This window comes from Oncorhynchus keta, chromosome 36 (assembly GCF_023373465.1).
Source record: "Oncorhynchus keta strain PuntledgeMale-10-30-2019 chromosome 36, Oket_V2, whole genome shotgun sequence".
Classification (NCBI taxonomy): Eukaryota; Metazoa; Chordata; class Actinopteri; order Salmoniformes; family Salmonidae; genus Oncorhynchus; species Oncorhynchus keta.
In genome coordinates this window covers 2,504,104-2,531,645 of record NC_068456.1, presented here as the reverse complement: position 1 = coordinate 2,531,645, position 27,542 = coordinate 2,504,104, and the positions used below count along the sequence as shown (strand labels likewise).

The following is a 27,542-nucleotide window of genomic DNA, read 5'->3' as shown; positions in this document are numbered from 1 at the left end:
TTCAATAGGACAAATAGAAAGAGTACCTACTGTATGTCCTACCATTTGAAATTGTGGTGTAGTGTACTTACAATACACTGCTTAAATGTATATGTTGGGTAACATTCCACTAAATAGGAGTGATACGGTTGGATAGGCCTTACTATTGCTGGATTTGGAAAGTCACATTTTAGAAAGGTATTATTGTAGTGTTGCAATGGGCAGAAATGTCTTTATACAGCTAAATAATTCACACATACTTACGTGGATGATGTCTCCGTAGTCTAGGACTGGAAGGAAAGTTGACCGAATGATCTGCTTCTACTACTTAGCGAGAGGCCATTTTCCTGCTGCTCCTATGAGCCGTTCTGGCTTGCACAAGCCAAGGCTCCTTCTTACTTACCTACATGGAGCCATTTGAACCCTGAAGCACACTCCACCACACCCTTTTCTTTATCTGGTGAGATGTTGTAGATCACCATCTACAGCCCATTAGTTAACATCCTAAATCAATGAGAAACATGCAGTTTAAAGTAATGTACCAAATGGATTGAGAAACGAAGATGCTACGTCCATCGCAATAGAGCAACACATGATTTCTATCTGGTTTATGTATCTCTAAATATATTGTGACATTTTCATTGTTCTCATAGCCCTTTAAGTAATGACATTAAGGACAGTGACCGTAATATAAGGTAGTATGCATGTGTGCTATGCTTACTGCTTCCAGAATTTATAAGAAACGTTTACAGTGAATGTCATTTTATCTGGACCATGGATGACAGCGCTGACAGTTTTAAACATATGGCTCAGTTGGTATGAGCAATACAAATAAAAATGTTTTTCTCTTTATTAACAATATGCATACATCCTATTCATAATACTGTACATGCAAACAACTGATTGCAGCATTACTGCAAAAAAGAAGGCACGTGAAAAGGGGAGAAAGTAGAGAACTTGTCTGTCTACCCTATATTAACAACCAAAATACAACTAGGAAGATTTGTTATATTTGAAATGTTCATGAAGTTGAGCGATAACCCCAGACACCCTGGTGACATTAGACATCTGTAACAAATGTATTAGGACTCATAAACAACTGCATATTTATGAAATTGACTAAAATAGTAACATGTACTGCCTTGCAGTTAAATATTATCCCACGCATAACATGTAAACAAACAAACTATTAATTAATTAAATTCATATATCACATAAACAGCAGGTAGAATAATTATCCTCATGATGGAAGCATTTCATGTCAATTTTTTGTACACTTAATTTTGGCCCATCCTACCCCTCACCTTCCCATGCATGCAAATGGGCCAACGTTTGATGATGTAATAGAGTTTGTGTTTTCAGTCAACTTGCTTGGTAAAAGAAGGGCCAATAAAGAAATACAAACTGCTGAAAGAAGTAGTAAAGGACAACATAGCTAAAAAAAAAAGAACATATCAATTCCTAGGTTAGACAAAATACAGCTAGGAATGCGTTCAGCCCAACGTTAGCTAATTCTTTACACGCAAATGGACTTCCAAGTGCAAATTCAAATCAAATGTGATTTGTCACATGCGCCGAATACCTTACAGTGAAATGCTTACTTACGAGCTCTCAAACGATTTCCCCTTTAAAAGCCTAATGACAAGTAGCTAGCTAACCAGATTTGATATGTCCCCTGTTGAAGGGTATTGTTGAACATAGGGAGAAGTCATTATTCAGTGGGAACAGATCAATTACATGTAGCTACAACGTGATGAGGATAGCTAGCTAATCTGTTTATAGCTAGCTCCTGAAACTAACATTATTTTGGCAATACTAGCTAATTTAGCTAGCTCAGAGACTATAAAGTAATTCAAGCATGCTTTTATAAGAATCATGCTAAACCTAAATACGATAGAATATATCATTGCCAGTGACATAATTACGTTGTAGAAAAACTTCCCCTTCCTGTAAATATTACACTGTACACCCCAGGTCAAAAGCTCAAACACAATTTCCCGCGAAACCCAGGAAAGTGACGGTAAAAACTCCCTGGAAACGTTTCGGCTTTGGGTTCTATGAAGCACACAGTACGATGGATGTGTGGTTCTGAATCACTATTAAAAGGTAACGCGAACCAGACATGTGCGGTACTATATGAATGTGATATGTACGATGATTTCTACCTTTTAATGGGGTGATTGTCGTCTAATCAGGTGCGAGCATACACACCACTCCGGACCACCCCACCGTTCACTCACTCAGTAACAACCAGGGGCCGGTTTCACAAAACCTTCTTAAGAAGAATTGTAATTCTTAACTGACATTTTTTCCTTAACTATAGACTTAAGAAGAAAGTTAAGCAAAGTTGTTATTCCTCAAAAATGTTGTTGGAAAGTCTCTTGCGCTATTACTTATGATTCTCCTGAAGCAAAAAGTTTAAAAGAAATTAGAATCTTGAAAATAAAGTTATTGAAAATGTTCTTAAATTCCAAGATAGCTAAACCCTTGTCTTAAACGGCTTGGCATGGCTTGGCGTCGCACCTCCGTCACGTGACGTGGCAGAGGTGCGACCTATGAATACACAGAAGCCTGATTTACCATGCACACTTATCCTCTCTTATCAGCACAATCAAACTTTACATAAAACCTTTCAATATTCTACCTTGACATGAGTGAATACCTGTGTGTAATATGCACTGACCGAAGTGCGCACAACTAAGTCATCAACTTCTGACCAAAGTTCCTGTCTTTCTGGTCAGGCGCAGTCTGTGGGCAGCTATGTTTGGGCTCCGTCTGTTGATTCTAATAGCCGTTTTCCGCTCTCTGCCTCTTGATTAATATCCACGATAGCTATCTTGACTCGAGGAGGTTGCAGCGTGTTCCTTCAGAACCATGGCGTCAGGCGAACCAAGAGCGAAGAAACTCCGACTGTCAGATGAGAAAAAGGAGAAGAAAACCCCAGAAAAGAAGACCCCAGAGAAAACTCCAGAGAGTTCAAGGAAAGCCCCGACCAAACTGGGGTAGCTATAGTTAACTCAATGCAGCTCTACTGAGCATGGCTACTTACGACACGAGTCTGGCTGCAGCTATAGCTAGTTAAATACTTTACACGTGCTTATGCTTTAGATGTTTGCCAAAACCTTGAGGCGTGGGCCTAAAACCTTGAGGCGAGGGGCTTGCTTGTGAACTCTGAATCAATGAGATATCGATCAAGCATTTAAACTTCAGCATCGTTCATTCATTATTAGTCTGATCACGTCAATGGAAAGAATGTAACATCAGCTAGCTAGTTTATGCAATGCGTACATGTTTTGTCCGCTAGCTGTGTGTGGAAGCATTATTTAGTTGTGCCTTCAGAGTATGTCACACAGTATGACATACTCTGGATGACCTAAAATTAATAAATATCATATCTTTCACACTCAGGCCAACCCAATGTGTACTGTGCAAGAAGCAAATAGTAGGCCTACTATTGAAACTGACCAATTAGGCTGTCAACTGAGTAAGAAATTCACAGGTTTCAGATTTTCCCTTTTTTTTATTGTTCAGGTTTTCTCTCTTCCACGCTTTAGTTTAAAAATGGAAAGACTGAACAAACTTGGAAGTTCTACATCAGTGCTTCCCAACCAAGGGGTACTGGCACCCCTAGGGGTACTTGGCCTATCCACATGGGGTACTTCAGAAGACTCATGAGACCATAGGCTGGTCTCTACTGCTAAAATACACTTGAGGGGTACTTAAGAAATAATCCGGGCAGAGCCAAATTCAGTTGGTGGGACAATAACTGTAACAGTAACAATGCTTAGACTACTTTTGAGGTCTGAGAAAAATGTACAAAATGTAGATTTGAGTGACCCTTTCCCTTACAGAAAAAAACAAGATTATCATAAACCTTTATTATAAGAATATTATAGTACTGGGCTCCACCTCTTCCCGCGGCATTGTCCATTATTTCCAACTTAATGTACAGAACGTCAGCGTTTATCCCTTATGGATTCATAGGCCTAAACAACCTATAGGCTACTGACGTTACAAATCATGTCTTATAGTTAATAAACATGTTTATTATCATTATTGAACAATTCCATCAAGTAAAGAAGATTAAATTACTGAATAAATATATAGGCCTATCAATCACAATGTAGATCTATATGATTTGGCTTCATTGTTGAGCTTGGACCTCATTATCTGTGGTTGAGTATTGGTTAAGTGGGACACTTACGCTTTGTAATGGATATTTTTAAATGTGTACAATAACAACCAACCATCAATGACTGTGTTAGTGAGGAAGTATGTGATGATAAAATGCGTTGGATGGGTGTGCCGTCATCATTGTGGGCGTGGTATCCCGTGTAATGACACGTGTCTCTAGAGTCATAGGCTGCATTCCAAACACTTAACAGACACACGCTCAGCCCTCAAATTAAGTGGACACTTTTGGCAACTTATGACGTCTGATGAGTTTACACTTGCAGAGCAAGGGGTGAGGGCGGAAGGAATACATTTTAAATGGACTGCCCTTGCCCGGAAATTCGTCACTCGTTCGTCCAGCGACGATTGTGTTTTCAGCCACCGGTAGCTTGTGGTACTCTATAAGCGTCACAGTCAATTATAATTGCATGTCTACTTATATTAACTATATAATTATTAATATACTCCTACTGTATGCCAGCTAGCAAATTAATTATCTAACTAACGTTAGCCTGTCTAGCTGGAACTTCTGAAGAAAGAAAATGTTTTCTTTGTAGAATTTCCTAAATTTAACCAAACAAAAACATAATTTAATACTTCTGAGAAGTGTTTGTGCATTAGTAGCACAATTTCTAACTTATTTACATTCGTTTTTACTTCCACTTGTTTGTTGACTCCATGTTGAGGTTTTAAGTTTTGGCTGACTTTGATAAATGGAATTTTGCCTCCCTTGATAAAAAATTAAGTATAAAATAATAGCCAATCAGCGTTGAGTTCAACTGTGAATGGTCCTGGAGAACCAAAAGAAAGTGTCAAGGGAAGCCCGTTTGTATTTGGCATCACTCCAATCGCATCAAGATAAATACGTTGATGTCCTCCAGTGGCTGGCAAGCTAGCTAAAATTGTCCTTTTCGTAATTTAGCCATGCATGGAGATGGGGATTTGGACTTGTGGTAAAAGCGTGTAGGCCTATGTATGGCATAGTCATATCGTTTCGTCATCATTAAAGAGAGAAGGATGGGACTGGCGTTTCTCTACAAGTAGGGTGAGTCAACAATTTTTTCTACTTGCACGAACGCAGGCACACACAAATCAGAACTGTGGACAGCCACATCATATTTGGTGTACATTGACGGGACTAAATTGCTTTTGTTAATCTTTTAGTTGTCACTGTATTAGACTAAGCATAGATGATTTGATGGTGTTGAAGTTGAAATGTTGCTGGAATAGTGGAGGCAACTCCTGTGTTCTTTGCGACTTGCGGTAACTCTCAGTGGTTCTAAATCAATAGTTGTTTAGTAGTCCAAAAATGATGAACATTAACTTGCTTGACCATGCTGTAGGTCATGTAACTGGTTGTTACTTTGTGGACAACCGGACAGAGGTTGCTCCGGTTTTGTGATGAAAAAAAAGGTGTGGTTGAATTTATTCTGCCACGGTCTTATTGTCTCGGCCTTAGGCCTATATATCACAGTCGCAAGGCATATGAACTAACAGGTTATAGAGCAAACAACGCAGTTATCACAACACATAGCTTCTAATATGTGACGCGTTTCAGGAAACTAGGCACATGTCACAAGTCACGACTTCACAGAAAATACATTTTAAAGTTTTTTTTTTTAATCAAAATGCATTTTTGGCAGAAATGCCATCTGGAAAATGTGAATTTTCATGTGCCTTAATAACAAACTTGTCTGACATCTGTAAATACGAATAAAATAGTTAAATTACGAGCCTTGTTGGTTAAGCCACAGAAAAAGCCGGCAACCTTCCCACTTGCCGTGTTTGGCTGAGATAATGAGTGGATTGGACATGCCAAGAGAGGAGTTCGAATTGGTCTGCCATATAAACTCAGCAAAAAAAATAACTGCGTTTATTTTCAGCAAACTTAATATGTGTAAATATTTGTATGAACATAACAAGATTCAACAATTGAGACATAAACTGAACAAGTTCCACAGACATGTGACTTAACAGAAATGGAATCATGTGTCCCTGAACAAAGGGGTGGGGTCAAAATCAAAAGTAAGTCAGTGTCTGGTGTGGACACCAACTGCATTAAGTACTGCAGTGCAACTCCTCCTCATGGACTGCACAAGATTTGCCAGTTCTTGCTGTGAGATGTTCCACCAAGGCACCTGCAAGTTCCCGGACATTTCTGGGGGGAATGGCCCTAGCCCTCACCCTCTAATCCAACGGGTCCCAGATGTGCTCAATGGGATTGAGATCCTGGCTCTTCGCTGGCCATGGCAGAACACTGACATTCCTGTCATGCAGGCAATCACAGAACGAGCAGTATGGCTGGTGGCATTGTCATGCTGAAAGGGTACCATGTGAGGGAGGAGGATGTCTTGTTCCCTGTAACGCACAGCGTTCAGATTGCCTACAATGACAACAAGCTCAGTCCAATGATGCTGTTACACACTGCCCCAGACCATGACGGACCCTCCACCTCCAAATCAATCCCGCTCCAGAGTACAGGCCTCTGTGTAACGCTCATTCCTTCGAGGATAAACGCGAATCCGACCATGACCCCTGGTGAGACAAAACTGCGACTCGTCAGTGAAGAGCACTTTTTGCCAGTCCTGTCTCGTCCAGCGACGGTGGGTTTGTGCCCATGGGCGACATTGTTGCCGGTAATGTCTGGTGGGCCTACAAGCCCTCAGTTCAGCCTATTGTCGACAGTCTGAGCACTGATGGAGGGATTGTGCGTTCCTGGTGTAACTTGGACAGTTGTTGTTGCCGCCATCCTGTACCTGTCCCACAGGTGTGATGTTAGGATGTACCAATCCTGTGCAGGTGTTACACGTGGTCTGCCACTGCGAGGATGCCTCCTTGCAGCATGCCTGAGGCATGTTCCCACAGATGAGCTGGGACCCTGGGCATCTTTTGGTGTTTTTCAGTCGGAAGAAAGGCTTTTTCAGTGTCCTAAGTTTTCATAACTGACCTTAATTGCCTACCTTCTGTAAGCTGTTAGTGTCTTAACGACCGTTTCACAGGTGCATGTAATTGTTTATGGTTCATTGAACAAGCATGGGAAACAGTGTTTAAACCCTTTACATTGATGATCTGTGAAGTTATTTTGATTTTTACGTTATATCTTTGAAAGATATAGCTTTGAATGGGCAGTTTTTTTTTGTTGCTGAGTTTAGAAGGTTTCTGTCTATTTGAGCTCGTAAGTCTGTGTTGGTAATCCTGTCGAACGCGTCTTTAAAAACAAATGTGTGGTGGAGCTGCATAAGTGTTGCTTTCCACTTTCTGGACGATCGAGTTGAGAAATCAGTGGAATTAGAAAACACCTGTCTTGCATCTTCAAACTAAGGGCAACCGTGGCGTGGCATCTGTGACAGGGAGACACGTCCATCATGCATGATGTTGTATGCGGACGGGTAAGATAGTCTAGACTTAGCAAGCTACATTTTCAGATATTACATGTTTCTAATTTTGACAAAGTGGTTTCATTTCAAGCTAAAGTGTACTGTTAGTTAGCTGGCTAGCTCTGTAGCTAACGTTATGTGTATGACATCATATTAAAGTAATCTTGGAGTCATGCGGTATGTTGTCTTAGCCTAGGCAACCGATAGTGGATGCTAGGATTGATGTGCCCAGCCGTTAATACACTCCTGTCCCCCGTGGGCCGGCTCGTACATAAAGCATCCACCATTCAGGCTGCAAAGGCATAATCTGCAAAGGCAGATTTTCTGACTTGTGGAACATCCTAAATTGTCTGAAAATGTTGGAGGAAAATTGTGTTTTATTAAGATGGTACACACGTTATTGAGTATCATAATTGTGGAGAATGAGCGGAGGGGGTTGCGCTGTTATTCAAAAACATTTCCCAATGTTGACAGGTCTGCTATTTGTGTGTTGAAATGCATCTGTGTAGGCTACATTTTGTTGTTGGTGACCCTGCATGCAGAAAACACTATTGTAAGCTACAACTGAAAGGTAATTTCACATTCCTTATATTAAGCGAACCAGATGTCAAGATTTGCTTGTTTTTTTAAATTAACGGATAGTCGGGCACACTCCAACACATCATTTACAAACTAAGCATTTGTGTTTGGTGAGTCCGCCAGATCAATGGTGGAACAAACTCCCTCACGACGCCAGGACAGCGGAGTCAATCACCACCTTCCGGAGACACCTGAAACCCCACCTCTTTAAGGAATACCTAGGATAGGATAAAGTAATCCTTCTCCCCCCCTTAAAAGATTTAGATGCACTATTGTAAAGTGGCTGTTCCACTGGATGTCATAAGGTGAATGCACCAATTTGTAAGTCGCTCTGGATAAGAGCGTCTGCTAAATGACTTAAATGTAAATGTAAATCAGAGGCAGTAGGGTTGATAAGTGTGTGAATTGGACCATTTTCCTGTCCTGCTAAGCATTCCAAATGTAAAGAGTACTTTTGGTTGTCAGGAAAAATGTATGGAGTAAAAAGTACATTCTTTCAATCAACTGTCTCATATGCATTATGAAGGTAACAATTAGATCTGCCATTCACAATACTGTATGCACAATAGGATGAGGATATTAAGTTGAGTAAGATGGGTGACTGAAGCTTACCCAAATGATTTACCTTTCCCTCCCAAGCACCTGCACTTCTTTGAGAAGCGATGGAAGCTCCACAAAACATTGTTAGATTTAGTCATTTTAAAACTAGGGAACACATTGTATTTTGGCGGTACAAACTAATTAATCAAATATAAAAGTAGTGTGTCAGGCTACAATAATATTTTAGGAAATTATATTTATACCACAGCATTGTTGAATACTCGTTTCTGATTAGCGAGAAGGGCGTTTTAGAATGGACATTAAAACCAGATAACGAGACAGTTGGAAAAGATACCGGGACACCTTGCAATCATGCAGACCGTATTTTGCCACAAAATGACAGAAAGCTAAACCCACAACTACACAAACTGAAATTGGATACATTGCACTCAGGTCCAACGAGGAAAGAACTTTGCTTAGCTTAGATTTGTTATTCCAGACATTGATGATTACCAAACGTGGTGAGTGATGAACACTAATTTATCTTGTCCCTACTGCTGCAGTCATGACACGTGGCACTATGCTGTCAATTTTATTTGTCACAATAGGTGTAGACCTTACCGTGAAATGCTTATTTCCAAGCTCTTAACCAACAAGGCAGTTTGAAGAAAATAGAACACCTAAAGTATCACAATAAAATAACAAAAATGAGGGACCAGGTGTTTTCAGCAACATGTATTTTGTTTTGTTTGTGATATTGGCAGGTTTGCATGCAACAAACTATTTAGCTAGCTTCTAGCCTAGTGTTAGATCTCCCTATAATTAACAGTCAGTGTTGACGAGTTTCCTGACAAGAAGGCAAACTTTTCTAGCTATGCCAGACAAAATTGGGCAGTATCAGCTCATTGTTATGGATGTATCATAGTGAATGTCAATATAAAACAGCTACTTGGCTGTTATTCTGGCTGCAGAAGTCTTGACTGTGTTAGCCATAGCTAGTTGGCTGGCTAGCGAGCTAGGAAACAATGGATAGGAATGTTGCTACCGAGCATGGCAACGGAACATAAAAACGAACAACTGGGTCAGCTCCATAAATATTGAACTAATCGAACAGACTGGGTCGCGTTTCTAGCAACCAAAATATGAGAATGTATGATTTTGTTTATATAAATATCAATAACAACAATGTGCTTAGTATTGTTTTCTTTGGCAACTGTGGTATAACCGGCTTAAATGCAACGGAATAAACTTTGCTGTTATTCTTGCTGCAGAGGTAGTGCCTGTGTAGTCGTAACAAGTTGGCTAGCTAGCAGCAAGTAAGGGATAAGATGGCAACGGAACTTGAAGAACGAACAACTGGGTTGTGTCTGTAAATATCGAACTAATCAAACAAACGATTGGGTTGCGTCTCTAGCAACCAAAAGACGAAAAAGTATGAATTAACTTACAAAAATAAATATCAACGAAAATAATTATTTCTACCAGTGAATGTGTGCTTTCATATTGTTTTCTTTGGCAACTGTGACATAAGTGGGATAAACGCCTCCGTTCTGTACATGACCATGGAAAATGAACTCTGCAAAGGGACTCGGCTCCAAGGTAATGTACAGAACTTCGGCGTTTTATCCCTTACTTATCCACTGTAGTGATTCAAGATGAAGTGCTACATGTGCCTGACTAGGCTACTCTTATACAATTCTAAATAGCCAAAATAGCTACTAAAAACAATTGGTAAAAGGCATATCTCATCAATACATTTTCATCATGTTATTCTCAACATATCCCTACGCTCTGTGTGAACATTCATTGGAGTCCACTCTGTTGCCATGACAGGCGAACTTGACTGGAACTAACATTAGGCGATGTTAGCTTCTATGCTAACAGAGTTTTATAAATTTAATTCAACTATATATATATATATATATATATATATATATATATATATATATAAAATGTCATCAAAATATAACAGTATCATTCAACTCTGCTGAACTTGGTGTTTCATATCATATGCTTTATAACTCGCTCACTGTGAAGATACGGATTAAAATGATTTGTTTATCTGGTGCTTCTCTCCAGTTTTCAGTTGGCTCTCTCATTCAACTGACTCGCTAGCGCGAAAGCCACTGTAGAGCGAGAGCACGTGATCCAACCACTAGAGCACGCGGCTCCCTCTGAGTGCAGAAACAAGCACACCCCTTGACCACAGATGGAACAATGAGTCAGATATTTCACCGGATGTATGAATCCGGTTGGCGTTTACACTCACTACCAAATATGGTGATGAGCGGAAGCCCAGTGGCCAGCAGTGGGAGAAGATGGAGCGAGATGGATTTTAGCCAACATTCTGCAAATATTCTCATCGATGAAACATTTGATCTCCATACAGTTTTCTTTTTCCAAAACTATAATCTGTACCTGAGTGGTCTGCGTTTTTGTAGACTTTACCAATGGTGTTTAGAAGGAGTGCAAGAGTGAATTGAGTTATTGCACACGTGCTCTTCAGAGTAGGTGTTCCCTAAAGGAAATATGCTAAAACATGCGACTAGGATCTCACTAGCTCGTGCTTGGCTCTGCCCACTATGATTTTATTTGCTCCCATTGGAAACGACCGGCTCTGGTCCATCTTGGGTTAGTTATACAAATATTTGCCTTGACTATACATGATTACAGAATGTAAAATATTAGGCTACCATATCTCACATTCTCCCACATTTGTTGTTGGCATACAGGGAACCCAAACATGTGCAAAAAATGTTGTCTTTGATGTTACAAAATAGGACCAACAATAGTAGCCTAATGCCTCTGACTTTATCAGAAACGTGCACATGGTGGTATATTTATTTAACTAGGCACGTTAGTTGAGAACAAATTCTTATTTACAACGACGGCCTACCAAAAATATAAATGTATCATTATAATACCATCCAACCTATTTTGACCTTGGTGGACTTGTTTATTTAATGCTTTATACTACCATTGTACCAAGGTAACGCACAATTAATAAAGATGGTACCATGTTTTTTTGCTACACTTTATCATAATTCTGAGGTACCATAGTAGAATGTATGGTGCAGGTTAAAACCATGGTATTTCCATGATCCACATCTTTGAAGAATAATAGTACTGCCATGCACCGAAACAATACCATGGTATTGCATCATTTATGCCATGGTATTATTTAGGTGCATGGCAGTACCATCATACCTCAAAGCTAAAACCATGGTACATTTTGATTATTCAGATCGATACCATGGTATAAGTAATGCAATACCATGGTAATATTTGAGTTGTGTAAATAGCATAGGGTCTAGCTATCTGAGATTGGTAAATAGATGTCAACTACATGTTAAACATGAGAATGATTTTGTATTTTGGTGCTATTCATATTTTTTAAAAATATGTTTGGGTAAATTTAAATCTATGAATATCCTGACATGTTGACTGTGAAGTCGCCTACTTGAATAGTTACACATGTTGTATTGAAGTAATCTAAATTGAATATGTATACACCACCTATCATTAGCCACACTCTTTATTTGAGTACATTTTTAAAAATGATTTGCGTAACTTAAATTCTACATAAGTCAAAGTGTGGAGTAGCTCTTCAATCCATTCAGTTGGAGTTGAGACATGGGCAGTTTTCTGCGATTTTATTTAATTAACATTGATTTTAAACGTAGATGCTCTGTATAATAAGCAGAAAAAGACAAACAAGCTGAACTTCAAATAAGACAATGAACAACAATGTTCTTCACTGAAAAAAGCACATTAATGATATGCATGCCATCGTTCATAAGCAGCTGGAAGAAATACTAAAAACTAGAATACTATCAAAACTCACTATAGGAATACTATAGATACTATATTTTGATTAATGATAGTACTATAATAATAATAATAATAATAATATATGCCATTTAGCGGACGCTTTTATCCAAAGCGACTTACATTCATGTGTGCATACATTCTACGTATGGGTGGTCCCGGGAATCGAACCCACTACCCTGGCGTTACAAGCGCCATGCTCTACCAACTGAGCTACAGAAGGACCACAAGTATAACAGAGAACATCGGACAGGAAATCCTATATGAAATCCTTGAATATTATGAATATATATATGAATATATATATGAATATATATATGAATATTATAGAGGGTGAGAACTTATGGGAAACTATAGTGCCCCCACTATAGGGTACTATAGAAATCCTATAATATCCTAATAGGAGTACTGTAGTTATTTTACGTAAGGGGTCATTTAAGTTCGCAGGCACCTAGTACTGTTGTTTAGTTAGCAGTTTTTCTGTAGCACATGAGATAGAGTTAGCAAAAAAATGCACTGGATTGATGCAAATAATCATATCATTCTGCCAGGTAGGCATGGGGTACTTTTGTAGCTAGTTAACATGTAATTTTTGGGAAAGCCTTTCCATCTACCAGAAGACTGTTAGGCCTATCATTATCACCGCTATATTTTTCCAGGTCTTTTACTTCATATAATGAGGCATGTCTTGCCTTGCTTCAAAGTAGCCTATTGCCAAAATCCCGCCTTTATAAAAGAAGTTTCAAAGACTTCCTCATATGCGTTCTCCTGTTCTATTGGTTTTCTTTCAACTTTGTTTAATTATCTAGCAGCCAAAGGCTTTATCCTAGTCATATTAGCAACCCATGATAGTTAATCCATCTTCAGATCTCCTCTCTCTAAGTTTCAAACAGATATTTCCATTTCTGTCTGTGAAACCGCTTGTATGTGCTGTGCGCATTTGAGGCGTTTTCCCGAAAATAGCATTTTAGAACATTCCTGCATAGGCCTACCACTGTGTGCACATTGTAGTGCCTAAAATGTCAAGAAATAAAAGTTAAACATTTTAAGCTAAACATTTTGATCTATTCCACATCAACCTTATTAATTGATACAGCATATAGCCACTACACTACTTTGATACGAATTGTGGGGATTAAGAAGTGAGTAGGCCTATACACAATGCCCACTGAGAAATTTGTGGGTATACAGTGCATTTGGAAAGTATTCAGACCCCTTGACTTTTTCCACATTTTTGTTATGTTACAGCCTTATTTTACATTTTTTCCCCCTTATCAATATACACACAATACCCCCATTATTACAAAGCAAAAACAGGTTTAGACATTTTTGCAGATTTATTAAAAATAAATCAATTACATTTACATACATTTTCAGACTCTTTGCTCAGTACTTTGTTGAAGCATCTTTGGCAGTGATTACAGCCTCAAGTCTTCTTGGGTATGACACTACAAGCTTTGGCACACCTGCATTTGTGGAATTTCTCCCATTCTTCTCTACAGATCATATCAAGCTCTGTCAGGTTGGATGGGGAGAGTCTCTGCACAGCTATTTTCAGATCTCTTCAGAGATGTTCGATTGGTTTTAAGTCCGGCTCAAGGACTCAAGGACATTGAGACTTGTCACGAAGCCACTCCTGCATTGCCTTGGCTGTGTGCTTAGTGTTGTTGTCCTGTTAGAAGGTGACCCTTCGCCCCAGTCTGAGTTCCTGAATGCTCTGGAGCAGGTTTTCATCAAGGATCTCTCTCTGTACTTTGCTTCATTCATTTTCCCCTCCATCCTGACTAGTCTCTGTCCCTGCCGCTGAAAAACATCCCCACGGCATGATGCTGCCACCACCATTCTTCACCGTAGGGATAGTGCCAGGTTTCCTCCAGACATGGCGCTTGGCATTCTGGCCAAATAGTTCAATCTCGATTTCGTCAGCCCACAGAATCTTGTTTCTCATGGTCTGAGAGTCCTTTAGGTGCCTTTTGGCAAACTCCAAGCGGGCTGTTGTGCCTTTTTACTGAGTGGCGGCGCCAGTCTGGCCACTCTACCATAAAGCCCTGATTGGTGGAGTGCTGCAGAGATGGTTGTCCTTCTGGAAGGTTCTCCCATCTCCACAGAGGAGCTCAGGAGCTCTGACAGAGTGACCATTGGGTTTTTGGTCACCTCCCTGACCAAAGCCTTTCACCCCCGATTACTCAGTTTGGCTGGGTGGCCAGCTCTAGGAAGAGTCTTGGTGGTTCCAAACTTCTTCCATTTAAGATTGATGGAGGCCACTGTGTTCTTGGGGACCTTCAATGCTGCAGACATTTGTTGATACCCTTTCCCAGATCTGTGCCTCGACACAATCATGTCTCTTAGCTCTACAGACAATTCCTCCGACCTCATAGCTTGGTTTTTGCTCTGACATGCACTGTCAACTGTGGGACCTTATATAGACAGGTGTGTGCCTTCTAAGTCATGTCCAATCAATTGAATTTACCACATGTGGACTCCAATCAAGTTGTAGAAACATCTCAAGGATGATCAATGGAAACAGGATGCACCTGAGCTCAATTTCGAGTCTCATAGCAAAGGGTCTGAATACTTATGTAAATATATAAGGTATTTCTGTTTTCGCTTTGTCTTGGGGTATTCTGTGTAAATTGATGGAAAAAATTATTGAATCTATTTTAGAATAACACTGTAACGTAACAAAATGTGTAAAAAGTCAAGGGGTCTGAATACTTTCCGAATGCACTGTACCTGCATATAGGCCTACCCTCCACTACACCACTGACATTATATATAGGTGAGGTCGCAGTGTGTTCCAATGTATAAAGCCTGCTCTGTGTGCTTACCGTTGGTGCAGACTTAATAGTAAATCAATGTCCACAGACACTGAATGCAATAGTCCTGCGTCCCATTTTGACATAGCTACACTCCATCGGCGGGGGACACACGGCCTGAACACACACATCCCCACAATTCCCAACCAATGCATCTTCTGTTCATTTGAATGTGTTGACAGTTGGAGAAATTACTTGTGCTGAGAATCGAAAAGTATGAAAGCCAACTGACCAATAGTCTAGAACACTGCTGTACATACATGTTTTGGACTCTGATAAACCCTTTACACTTCCGCTCCACTATAACATGCTGACCACACCGCTCGCGTTGCAAAATAAATGTGCACATGTTATTCAATCATTGCACCCACACTGCTAGTGAGCGTCTCAATAGAAATTGGTTTTATTTGTGACGCTCGTCCGGCCTCTCCCATCTCCTCATTGGTTTTTAGGAGCATATACCCACATGGGTGATTGAAAGATGAATTTAAGACTACACCGGTTGGTTGTAGTAATGCTGTAAAGTTGGTTGCAAACCGCCATATAAAGTCCAAAGAAGAAAAAGAAGCCTGAAGGAAGGAGGAGAGATGAGGAGAAACTAATTTGGTTGACCTTTTTAATCTGTGTATTGTCAGGGTAGAGGACCTTGTGCATTTCAGGTAAAATAACCCAATGTTTATATACCAGGACAAATTAGCTAGCAACAGCAAGCTAGCTAGCTAAATTGCCATAAATGTTTACTGCTTTTTGACCTGTCCCCAAATTAATATAATTGGTTGAGTTTGTTTTGATATTTCAACCTGCGTGTCCTGGTCGCTTCTGGTGTGGGTGAACAAAATCAACTTGCACGTGATGGCGGTTTGGTCAGCATGTAAGCTGTTGCTTGAAGTTCTACCTGCTACACAGAGTGCGTTGTTTTGGGAGAGGAGCAGAGGGGAAGAGCATAATATAATAATATAATAATAATAATAATAATATATGCCATTTAGCTGACGCTTTTATCCAAAGCGACTTACAGTCATGTGTGCATACATTCTACGTATGGGTGGTCCCGGGAATCGAACCCACTACCCTGGCGTTACAAGCGCCATGCTCTACCAACTGAGCCACAGAAGGACCATATATATATTTTCCCCTACTCTACTGTACTGTACTAAATTAATCTGTGTAAGTACAGTATATTTGGTCCAGTTTTCTCAAGTACTCATTAAATTGTTGTGAGTGATTGTACTAAATTATCCTCTAATTGCACAAGTTGCATTTGTTTACATTGTGAACCTAGCTAGTCAATGTAGCTAGCTCGTAGTAGTAGTAGCTTCTTGACTTCAGAAATCTTAGTAAAATAACCAGTGGTGTATGCAACCAAAATCAATTTTATTTCTCATTATTTCAATTCACAAGATGGAACGGGAAAATGTATGGAGTAAAAAGTATTATATTTTCTTAAGGTATGTATAATAGTAAAAACAAATATGAAACCCCTCAAAAATAACGACTAAAGTACTTTACACTACTGCTAAATGTCCATGAATGTTTCTACCTGTCCCCAAATGAATGTAGTTGGTGTGGATGGACAAAATCAACATGCGCACGCGCGTGGCCGGTGTAGTTAGCGTGTGAAGTTCTCTGCGTTCATAGTAGGTTAGGGGTCAGGGGTAGGGGCTCAATGCACTTCTCACCCAAGTCTCGGTCTGTCTGTGACTCAAAGTCCTTGAAGCACCGACGAAACTAATGTTTAGTCTGAGGCAGAGTAGCGCTTTCCTCGGCATAATTTCAATGTCACTCGTGTCACGGGGAACTACCCACTCCGCTAGCTCGTCGTCTAGGCTCGCTAACGTCAGCTAATTATAATTTACAGAATGTGTTTTCTGAGTTGCTCTAATAACGACTTGAACGTTATTTAGTAAATGTAAGCATGCCACCCGCGTGTTCACAATTTAATCATTGCATCATTATTATGCGCTATTTTCTAAAGACTTGTACATTTCCCTCTAATTTAGTTAGAAACACACCAAATATCAGAATAGCTGCACATTTTGTCACACACATTACGCTCTAATAATGAACGCCCGGGAGACAAAATAGTGAAGCTCGCCAATCACAGATCCAGACAGCAGTACTTTGTCACTCCCTCTTCTCGCGTAGCCTATCAGATCAGGTCGAAAGGAGGGTCCAGGCTTTCAGAAAAAAAAATCGATTCAAGCGATTCATCAAGGGAGATTTTAAACCCGAGGTTTGGGACGGAGAGTCCTTTTTGGCTGGTTTGTCTGAGGCGGCCAACAGGTCTGTTACACAGAGTGAAACTGTTACTGAGACAAAAAGACGCACACCATGCCAGCAGCACGGTAAGGACACTAGACTAGGGAGAGGACCTGATGTTCATTGTGTTATATAGTCTGTAAAGTGGTTCAATGCTGAGGTGTTGGGTCTATCTATACAGTGGATGGTAGGATGCTGAAATTATGGTGTAGCTGGTCTGCTGGTAGGGAAATTGGCTCACCACTCTGTAATCTTAAGCGAGCAGATGGAGAGCTTGTTCAGTAGGAACCTGTGTGTATTAAGGGTGGGGTGTCAATGAAACACTGATTATTTTATTAAGAACGGGCCAACTCCCCAGAGGCCTATTAACATAGTGTATTAATGAAGACTATATATAGTAAGTTACATTTTATTAAAGTGTCACTGCACACTGATACAATTTGAGAATACAAAATACAGAGTTAAAAAAAAAACTACATTGTGGACCACTCAGAGTTTTGAGACACTAAAAAACAATCATAATCAAACATGGTACATATTTCCTTTGGCGTGACAATACATTTAATCCTCTATAGTGTATATATTAGTATCAGTTATTATACATTATATCATTTATAAACATGTATGCAAAACAATTAAGTACAGTAGATGAAAGGACATTTAGACATTTATAAAGAAATGACTCCGTTGGAGGATAAGGTAGCAGGCTTAGGCGCAGGAATTTACGTTATTGTTACCTGATACATTTTCACACTTCTACAAGGCTGTGCAGAAAGAAACGGCTGAAACGGGGAGGGAATAACCTGAACTTGTCCATCAAGAAACACTTATTTTCGTTTTGCTACGGTGTGCAGTGTGCACTAATGAATACACCCCAGATGTACAGTAGCGAGAGAGTTCAACAAGGTTCACCCTGACCCTGCACAGCCTGTCCTCTTTTCTTTTTCTTAAGGTTGAATATTATACCAAAGGTGTGTGTGTGTGAACTGAAGCCTGATTTAATATGCTTATCACTCTGGCACTGTGTCCCTCAGTGGTGTCAGTCTTTTGACCCGTATCTGAAACTCCCTGACACTCTCCCACACACAAACGCAGGCAGGCAGGTTTGTTTGTTTAGTCTTCTGTTTTACCATTGGGTCTCAGAGGGGGAGGAGAGGTGGGTAAGGAGAGATGTTGGTTTAGAAACATGTTTGGGATAACGCTCGTCACAAGACTCTACAACTGTTACAAAATAAAGCTTTGTGTTCAACTCATCCCTGGAAGACACACTGCTATCCTCCTGCTTGTGCCTTTTTGTGAAATATGTCATGTGATGATGCATGAATGAATATAGGGCTTCTATCACATCTGTGTTAACACCATCTGTGTTCACAGTCCATATTCTCACCTATTGACGTGAGACGGTTTAGGCCTACCTATAATTCTGCCGTTGCGTGAATGGTACACTTATGGACGGTCAATGGAACGCATAGACTATGTTATTCCACCATATGCATATGACATTATCTTATGGTTTGTAACAATACAAAACTAATGTTGTGACTGATAATAATTGTGTGTGTTTTACAGCCCTAATTCTCTGTTCGGGATGGGGAACCCCCTGCTGGACATCTCAGCCGTCGTGGACAAGGACTTCCTGGAGAAGTGAGTCACTGGGAAGGGGCGTAGGTGGCTTTCACACCTAGTTCGTTAGGATTTTTTTTTTTTTTTAAATTCTGGTGCGTTTACCCCCTATGTTTGGTTCGTTTGAACAGGTGTGAATACCATCTGGACTCTGATGTGCACTACACAAGCGCACAGTTAGTTGAGGTAGTATGTACATGTAGGTAGAGTTATTACAGTGACTACACATAGATGACAAAAGAGACCTGCAGTGGTGTAAAGAGGGGGGAGGGGGCATTGCAAAACTTTTGGGTAGCCATTTGACTAGATGTTCAGGAGTCTTATGGCTTGGGGGTAGAAGCAGTTTAGAAGCCTCTTGGACCTAGACTTGGCGCTCCAGTACTGCTTGCCTTGCGGTAGCAGAGATAAGTCTTACTTGGGTGGCTGGAGTCTTTGACAATTTTTAGGGCCTTCCTCTAACACTGCGTGGTATAGAGGTCCTGGATGGCAGGAAGCTTGGCCCCAGTGATATACTGGGTCGTTCGCCCTACCCTCTGTAGTGCCTTGTGGTCGGAGGCCGAGCAGTTGCCGTACCAGGCAGTGATGTAACCAGTCAGAATGCTCTTGATGGTGCAGCTGTAGAACCTTTTGAGGATCTGAGGACCATGCCAAATCTTCTCAGTCTCCTGAGGAGGAATAGGTTTTGTCATGCCATCTTCACGACAGTCTTGGTGTGTGTGGACCATGTTAGTTTGTTGGTGATGTGCACACCAAGGAATTTGAAGCTCTCAACCTGCTCCACTGCAGCCCCATCTATGCTCGGCCCTCTTTTTCCTGTAGTCCACAATCATCTCCTTTTTCTTGATCACGTTGAGGGAGAGGTTGTCCTGGCACCACACGGCCAGGTCTCTGACCTCCTCCCTATAGGCTGTCTTGTTGTTTTCGGTGATCAGGCCTATTGTTGTGTCATCCGCAAATTTTAATGATGGTGTTGGTGTCGTGCCTGGCCATGCAGTCATAAGTGAACATGGAGTACAGGAAGGGACTGCACACGCATCCCTGATGGGCCCCTGTGTTGAGCAACAGTGTGGCGGATGTGTTGTTACCACCTGTGGGCGGCCCGTCAGGAAGTCCAGGATCCAGTTGCAGAGGGAGGTGTTTAGTCCCAGGGTCCTTAACTTATTGATGAGCTTTGAGGGCACTATGGTGTTGAACGCTGAGCTTGGTTGAAATTGATTGTTGATCATTGATAGAGAACTGTTTTCAAGTCTTTCCATAGATTTTCAAGCAGACTTAAGTTAAAGCTCCCGAGTGGTGCAGTGGTCTAAGGCACTCTATCTCATTGCAAGAGGTGTCACTTCAGTCCCTGGTTCGAATCCAGTCAGTATCACATCCGGCTGTGATTGGGAGTCCCATAGGGCGGCGCACAATTGGCCCAGCGTCGTCCAGGTTTGGCCGGGTTTGGCCGTCATTGTAAATTAAAAATGTGATCTTAACTGACTAGTTGAATAAAATAAAAATAACATTTTAAAAAACTAACTCAGCCACTCTGGAACATTCACTGTCTTGGTAAGCAACTCCAGTGTAGATTTGGTCTGGTTTTTTAGGTTATTGTCCTGCTGAATGGTGAATTCATCTCCCAGTGTCTGGTAGAAAGCAGACTGAACCAGGTTTTCCTCTAGGATCTTTCCTGTGCTTAGCTCTATTCCGTTTCTTTTTTTATTCTACAAAACCTCCGCAGCCCTTAACGATTACAAGCATACCTATAACATGATGCAGCCACCACAATCTTTGAAAATATGGAGAGTGGTACTCAGTAATGTGTTTGGGGCAAATGCAATACAACTCCTAGTATATAGGACAAAAAGTGGGGGGAAAGCCACATTTTTTTGCAGTATTACTTTAGTGACTTTTTGCACCAGGATGAATGTTTTGTAGTATTTTTATTCTGTGCAGGCCTCCTTCTTTTCACCCTGTCAATTAGGTTATTGTGGAGTAACTACAATGTTGTTGATTCATCCTCAGTGTTCTCCTATCACAGCCATTAAACTCTGTAACTGTTTAAAGTCACCATTGGCCTCATGGCAGTTTCCTTCCTCTCTGGCAACTGAGTTAGGAAGGACACTTGTATCTTTGTGGTGACTGGGTGTAATGATACACCATCCAAAGTGTAATTAATAACTTCACCATGCTCAAAGGGATATTCAATGTCTGCTTTTTCTATTTTTACCATCTACCAATAGGTTCCCTTATTTGTGAGGAATTGGAAAACATCCCTGTTCTTTGTGGTTGAATCTGTGTTTGAAATTCACTGCTCAACTGAAGGACCTTAAATTGATCTGTATGTGTGGGTTACAGTGATGAGGCAGTCATAAAAAAAAAATGTTAAACACTTATTGCACAGTGAGTCCATGCAACTTATGTGACTCCTGAACATATTTAGGCTTGCATAACAAAGGGGTTGAATACTTATTGACTCAAGACATTTCAGCTTTTCATTTTATATTAAGTTGTAGAGAAACAATTAAGTTGTAGAGAAACATCATTCCACTTAATCAATTTTAATTTCAGGCTGTAACGCAACAAAATGTGGGAAAAAGTCAAGGGGTGTGAGTACCTTCTCAAAAGCACTGTATAACATACTTTTCAATGTAAATTTTGTCGGATCAACCAAAAAGTTGTTTATTGCAGCTTTTAACCATTGTATGTCAAAATAAATAATTTAGATCCAATAATAAAAACAAATAAACAGTTCTACAACTGAACATCAATAATCAAGAAAGTACCTGCCCTGCAACAAAATGCTGAGTGATACAGCGTATTTAAGCAATAAGGCCCGAGGGGGTGCGGTAAATGGTCAATATACCAAGGCTAAGGGCTGTTCTTAAGCACAACGCAACGCAGAGTGCCTGGATACAACACTTAGCCGTGGTAAGCTGTTCATGAATAAACGTTTTTGGAAGTGATCCATGCTAAAGGAGCTCCTTAAACCTGACTTTGATCTCAGATGGATTAGACCCTTTCTTCTTAAAGGTTTCTGCCCCATATCATCGCAAAGCCTATCTCCAACCTTTTTAACCTTTCTCTCCTTTGGGGAGGTTCCCATTGGTTCCCTTTATTTAAAGGGGGAGATCAAGCTGATCCTAACTGTTATAGGCCTATTTCTGTTTTGCCCTGTTTATCAAAAGTGTTGGAAAAAATAGTCAATAATCAACTGACTGACTTTCTTGATGTCTATAGTATTCTCTTGGGTATGCAATCTGGTTTCCGCTCGGGTTGTGGATGTGTCACTGCAACCTTAAAGGTCCTCAATGATGTCACCATTGCCCTCGATTCTAAACAATATTGTGCTGCTATTTTTATTGACTTGGCCAAAGCTTTTGATACGGTTTACCATTCCATTCTTGTGGGCTAGCTAAGGAGTATTGGTGTCTCTGAGGGGTCTTTGGCCTGGTTTATTAACTACTTCAGAGTGCAGTATATCAAGTCAGAAAATCTGCTGTCTCAGCCACTACCTGTCACCGAGGGAGTACCCCAAGGCTCGATCCTAGGCCCCACGCTCTTCTTAATTTACATCAACAACATGCTCAGGCAGTAGGAAGCTCTCTCATCCATTTATATGCAGATGATACAGTCTTGTACTCGGCTGGACCCTCCACGGATTTTGTGTTAAATGCTCTACAACAAAGCCAACATGCTTTCTCTGGTAGTCACCACATACAAGTACTTGGGAGTAATGCTAGATGGTGCATTGTCCTTCTCTTAGCACATTGCCTTTTGGTAGGCCATCATTGTAAATAAGAATTTGTTCTTAACTGACTCGCCTAGTTAAATAAATAAAAAATGCACAATCACGTACAATCATACGGCCTCCCGAGTGGGGCAGTGGTCTAAGGCACTGTATCGCAGTGCTAGTTGTGCCACTAGAGATTCTGGGTTAGAGTCCAGGCTCTGTAGCAGCCGGCCGCGATCGGGAGACCAATGGGGTGGCGCACAATTTCCCCAGCGTCGTCCTGGTTAGGGGAGGGTTTGGCCGGCAGGGATGTCCCATCGCTACTCCTGTGGCGGGCTGGGTGCAGTGCACGCTGACACGGTCGCCGGGTGCACGGTGTTTCCTACGACACAATGGTGCGGCTGGCTTCCGGGTTAAGCAACCATTGTGTCAAGAAGCAACTGTGGCTTGGTTGGGTTGTGTTTCGGAGGACGCACTGCTCTCGACCTTTGCCTCTCCTGAGTCTGTACGGGAGTTGCAGCGATGAGACAAGACTGTAACTACCAATTGGATAACTGGGATAAATTGGAGAGGAAAAAGGTGTAAAAAAAAAAACCGTTAGGTGAGACACAATTTCATTTGGCCTTTTAAGGGAAGGGCTGTTATGTTAACATGGTAATTTGGGCACTCCCTGGTCTGTGATTTTGTTTTAAATCTCAGACTGCAATGTCTTCCTAGCGGCAGACAGTTGCAACAAACTCAAACTAACATCGAAAAACAACCTAGCATGTGAACAAAATTATTTAACTGACCAAGAAACACGTCAACATTTCGTCATTTCGACCTGCTTCTTTCTAAACTTGGGCTTTGGATTATTTTTTTAAATTATTGTTCCCGAACGCTCTGTGTGACCACCTGCCAACGTGGTTGGCGGAATATACTTTCATACAAAATCTACCCTCATTTGGCTGGTGTTAAATTCCAACCATGGTGACAATATTACCAAATTGAGAATGAAGAGACTGATGATCAGCGCAGCATGCATTGACTCAAAAGGGAACAGAGTTTACCAAATAGCACTTATTTCATATCCTCCTACAGAAGTCGATGCAGGACAGACGTTTTGATTGCTATACCCTATCGTAAAGAGAAGATTCCAAGGTTTCTAATTAACCTATTTTTGCCAAACAGCTCTACAAATTTTGCTGATGGTCTCTCTGTTTCATAACTTTTTCCTAGAATAACCATGGCTCCATGCCCATGTGGGTACAGGTGACAATCAGCAACAGCTATTTGGGATTTTATTTTTCTGTTATATTCCATTATAAATTTACTGTAAAGTATGTGTTGACTGTGGTAGGGCATGGCGCAGCCATAGATTTGCATGGCTCAGCCATGCACAGATAAATACAATTATGTAATCACTAATTGTGAATGAAGAACAGGGTGGGCCACATTGTATTAATATTGTCTAATTATACTCTCAAAACAGTTTACCCTTTATCAGTCCACCAAATCCAAGCAGTCTTATTAGTTCACTCTAGGTCTATTTGGAGTAGGTTACACAGTGAGCGCGTGCGTAATTTACAATGAGAAGAGCAAGACGAATGGATGAACATGCTGCATTGGCGTTACTACAAGATTTGAACGAGAACGACTTGGATAGCGGGGAAGAAATGGATCACGACATCTCTGATTATCCTTCTGATTAGTGCTGAACAGCTTTCCATATCTGGGAAAGACTCATATCGGGCAGCAGGTGAGCGAGTGTTGGATAATGTGGTGGTGATGCTTGTGGAACCTTATATTGGCAAGGGGCAAAATGTCACCATGGACAATTTCTTCACTGTCATTGGCAAACAAGCCTGGTCGGCACCATAAACAAAGGAGATGGGAGCTCCCTCCCTTAGTGCAAAAATAAGGCAACTGCACAGTAGCAGTTTCCCACAACCTAGTTAAATAAAGGTTAAATAAATAATTATTCTAACAGTGCTTCGGAATTGCAAGCCAACACTCGCACATTACCAAGGCAAGAAATAACATTTGAGTCTTGAGCACCATACATCCGACAGTCGACAGTTGCCATTGATCGGGACACAACGAGAAAACCGGAGACTATTGCATACTGCAACGAACAAAGGTATGTCACTATTACGTAATACACATCGCCATATATAGATAAACATATGCAATGCATTATGCTCTTCTGTATCACACTTGTTGTTTTTCCTATGAGAAAATTATCCTCACCATTTTTATTCTATTCCATAGGTCGGTGTGGATGTTTTGAATTAGATGGCACTGCTGTACTCGGTGAAAGGTGGAACTCGCCGCTGGCTTGTTGCTGTGTTCAACAACCTGCTTGACTTGGCTGCTAACAACGCACACGTGGTGTTCAAGCAGTAGTTTAACAAAACCATGAACCGGAGAGACTTTATCTGGCACACGGCTACGTGAGAGATATATGAGGGCCAAGGCAGCAGCAAAGATTCCACGCGAGCCATTGCGCAAGCAAAATTGCATTCAGCTCCCGGGGAAGAGAAACTGCCAGGTAGGCAGATGCACTCGGAACAGAACCCGCGACACCAGTTTCAGCTGAAAGTGACTTGTTTGTGGGAAGTGTTGCAAGTGAAAGTGACAAAGATTTGTGTCGATTGTTAGGACAAGGGATTGTTATCCCTAAACGAGATCCAACTGTTGGGTGAAGACGCACACCATACTGTAAGCACGAGCGAAGCAAAAAATGTGTCCAATATCTTGCTGACTTGGTTTGGGTATTTTTATTTGTTTTGTCGTTATAAAAATGAGCTTTTACTGTGTTCCAACGTATATTTTTGATTCATAGTTGTAACAAAGGCACTGTACAAATAAAATGTATTTGACACTTGAAATTCTGTTTATTTTATATATATATATATATATATATATATTTTTACATATAGCCAGAATACAGTAACATAAGGAAAAGTTATGTTCTTTTGAATAAAAATGTTTCCGGATTGTAATGTTACCTAAGACCTTTAGAAACCCATCCAAATGATTATTTTTCCAATCACATATATTTAATATATTTATTAGACTGTTAGAATGTTGACATCCAAAAGACGTGTCATTGGCTGCTATTGGTACTCGTCTAGGCCCTGCTATTCATACAGTCATACAGTCGTGTCATGGCTCTTTTGAGAATGAAATGCTTAAAGTTATTGTATTTTATGATATTTATCTCAAAGTACTCCTATAGTGTAAAATACACATATTTAGGGAAAGTCGGGAACAGGTAGGTTAAAGGTTTTTATTGAAATTAAGTTATTGAAATTACTAAATTGAAAATGGTCAGATTGACCATTTGGCCGTTTCTACTATGTTTTGGTATTTTTTCATTAGCCCATTGTTGATAAAGTCCCAAAATGTTTAGAATGTCAGCAAGTCAAGTTTTCAAGATATAGGATTTTAATTTTCACTGCGTTTTGCGTCATGGCGATACAATTTTCTCTATGATGTGGCAAGTGAAACTTTGCTTCTTGAAAATTCTATATCTTTAAAACTTGACTGCTGACATGCTAAACATACTGCAAGATAGTTTGAGTGGATTATTAGTTTAAGCCTACCTATCACACTGTCTACTTGAAATGAATGTAGTCCAGTAATAACCAGGCAATTGATTTAAACAATATTTATTATTCAACAGCTTATACTTTGTCAGTACAACTTTTTATATAACCATCCCAAATTAAGCATAAAGGCTAACTATGATGCTATAATTCTACATGGCTTGACCTAGCAATTTGAAAATAGGTTTGAAATACAGCTCTCCCTTTGCCGTTTTCAACAAACATAATTGTTCATGGATAGCCTCCCATAATTCAAACAATGAAAATACCAAGACATGCCTATTTTCTTTACTTCCGCCACCTATAAAAACAGAGGAATTCACCTCATCTCAATGTTCTGAGATGCTAACATGAATTGACTAGGTAGATAACCTCTTCCAAAGAAGTCACACATTTCTATCTTACAATTATTTGGCTACAACGCACTCTAGATTGGGAGGAATAGGCTAAGTACTGTGACAACCAGCCCCGGTCTCCCCTATTCACAGCAATCGGGGGTTATTGCGTTTCCTCCCGCATGTTGTTGCTGTCTTTTATATGAATTCCCAACCTTTTGGACAGACACCACACCCATATGCACCTGAGTGGCTGGAAGCGGCAACTGTCAGCCACTGAGCAGGTTAGGGTAACAGATGATCCATCCTCAAGGCCACAAACTGCAGTAGGTGGCCCCTTCTCTGAAATATATTTTCTTAGTTTAACAAAATGTTAAACAGTAAGCCTACATGTTACACAAACCTTTTGGGGGGGGCAGTTTTGGAAATGCTATATTGTAAAACTGAATAAACAGAAACTGACTTGAACTGGAAGTTTGGAACAAGAACCCTTTTGGCTCACAAAAGCTACATGCTCCGCCTCAGTTGCTAGCTACCACTTACCCAGTCTACCCTGACTGAGACCATGCCCCAGTGCTCCACAGTGTGCGTGGAAGGAAGTGTCCTGTACTGACACGTAGGGCTGACCGTCCGATCATTCCAAAAGGCCAGGGCCAAACTATTTTCACTGGCCTCATTTCTCCCCCACTCCTCGCCCTCTCTTCATCCCCCCTCTCCTCCCCCACCCCTGT

At 40.6% G+C, this 27,542-nt stretch overlaps 1 protein-coding gene and 1 long non-coding RNA gene across 3 annotated transcripts in view; both read left to right on the top strand.

The window, feature by feature from the left end:
- The first annotated feature begins 2,729 nt into the window (after positions 1-2,729).
- LOC118369447 (adenosine kinase-like) overlaps positions 2,730-27,542 on the top strand; it is a 38,075-nt gene continuing 13,262 nt past the window's right edge. The window contains exons 1-2 of one of the 2 annotated variants that reach the window (XM_052498292.1): positions 2,730-2,981; positions 19,121-19,195. In XM_052498292.1, coding sequence (XP_052354252.1) covers positions 2,854-2,981; positions 19,121-19,195 — 203 coding nt within the window. In that variant the 5' untranslated portion in view covers positions 2,730-2,853. Of the gene's footprint in view, positions 2,982-17,475; positions 17,638-19,120; positions 19,196-27,542 lie in introns of those variants that run through there. The other variant, XM_052498293.1, reaches the window with a different exon arrangement.
- Positions 19,225-25,756, top strand: LOC118369448 (uncharacterized). Its single transcript, XR_004822603.2, has 2 exons — positions 19,225-25,005; positions 25,137-25,756. It is a non-coding gene; the product is annotated as an uncharacterized LOC118369448 (long non-coding RNA).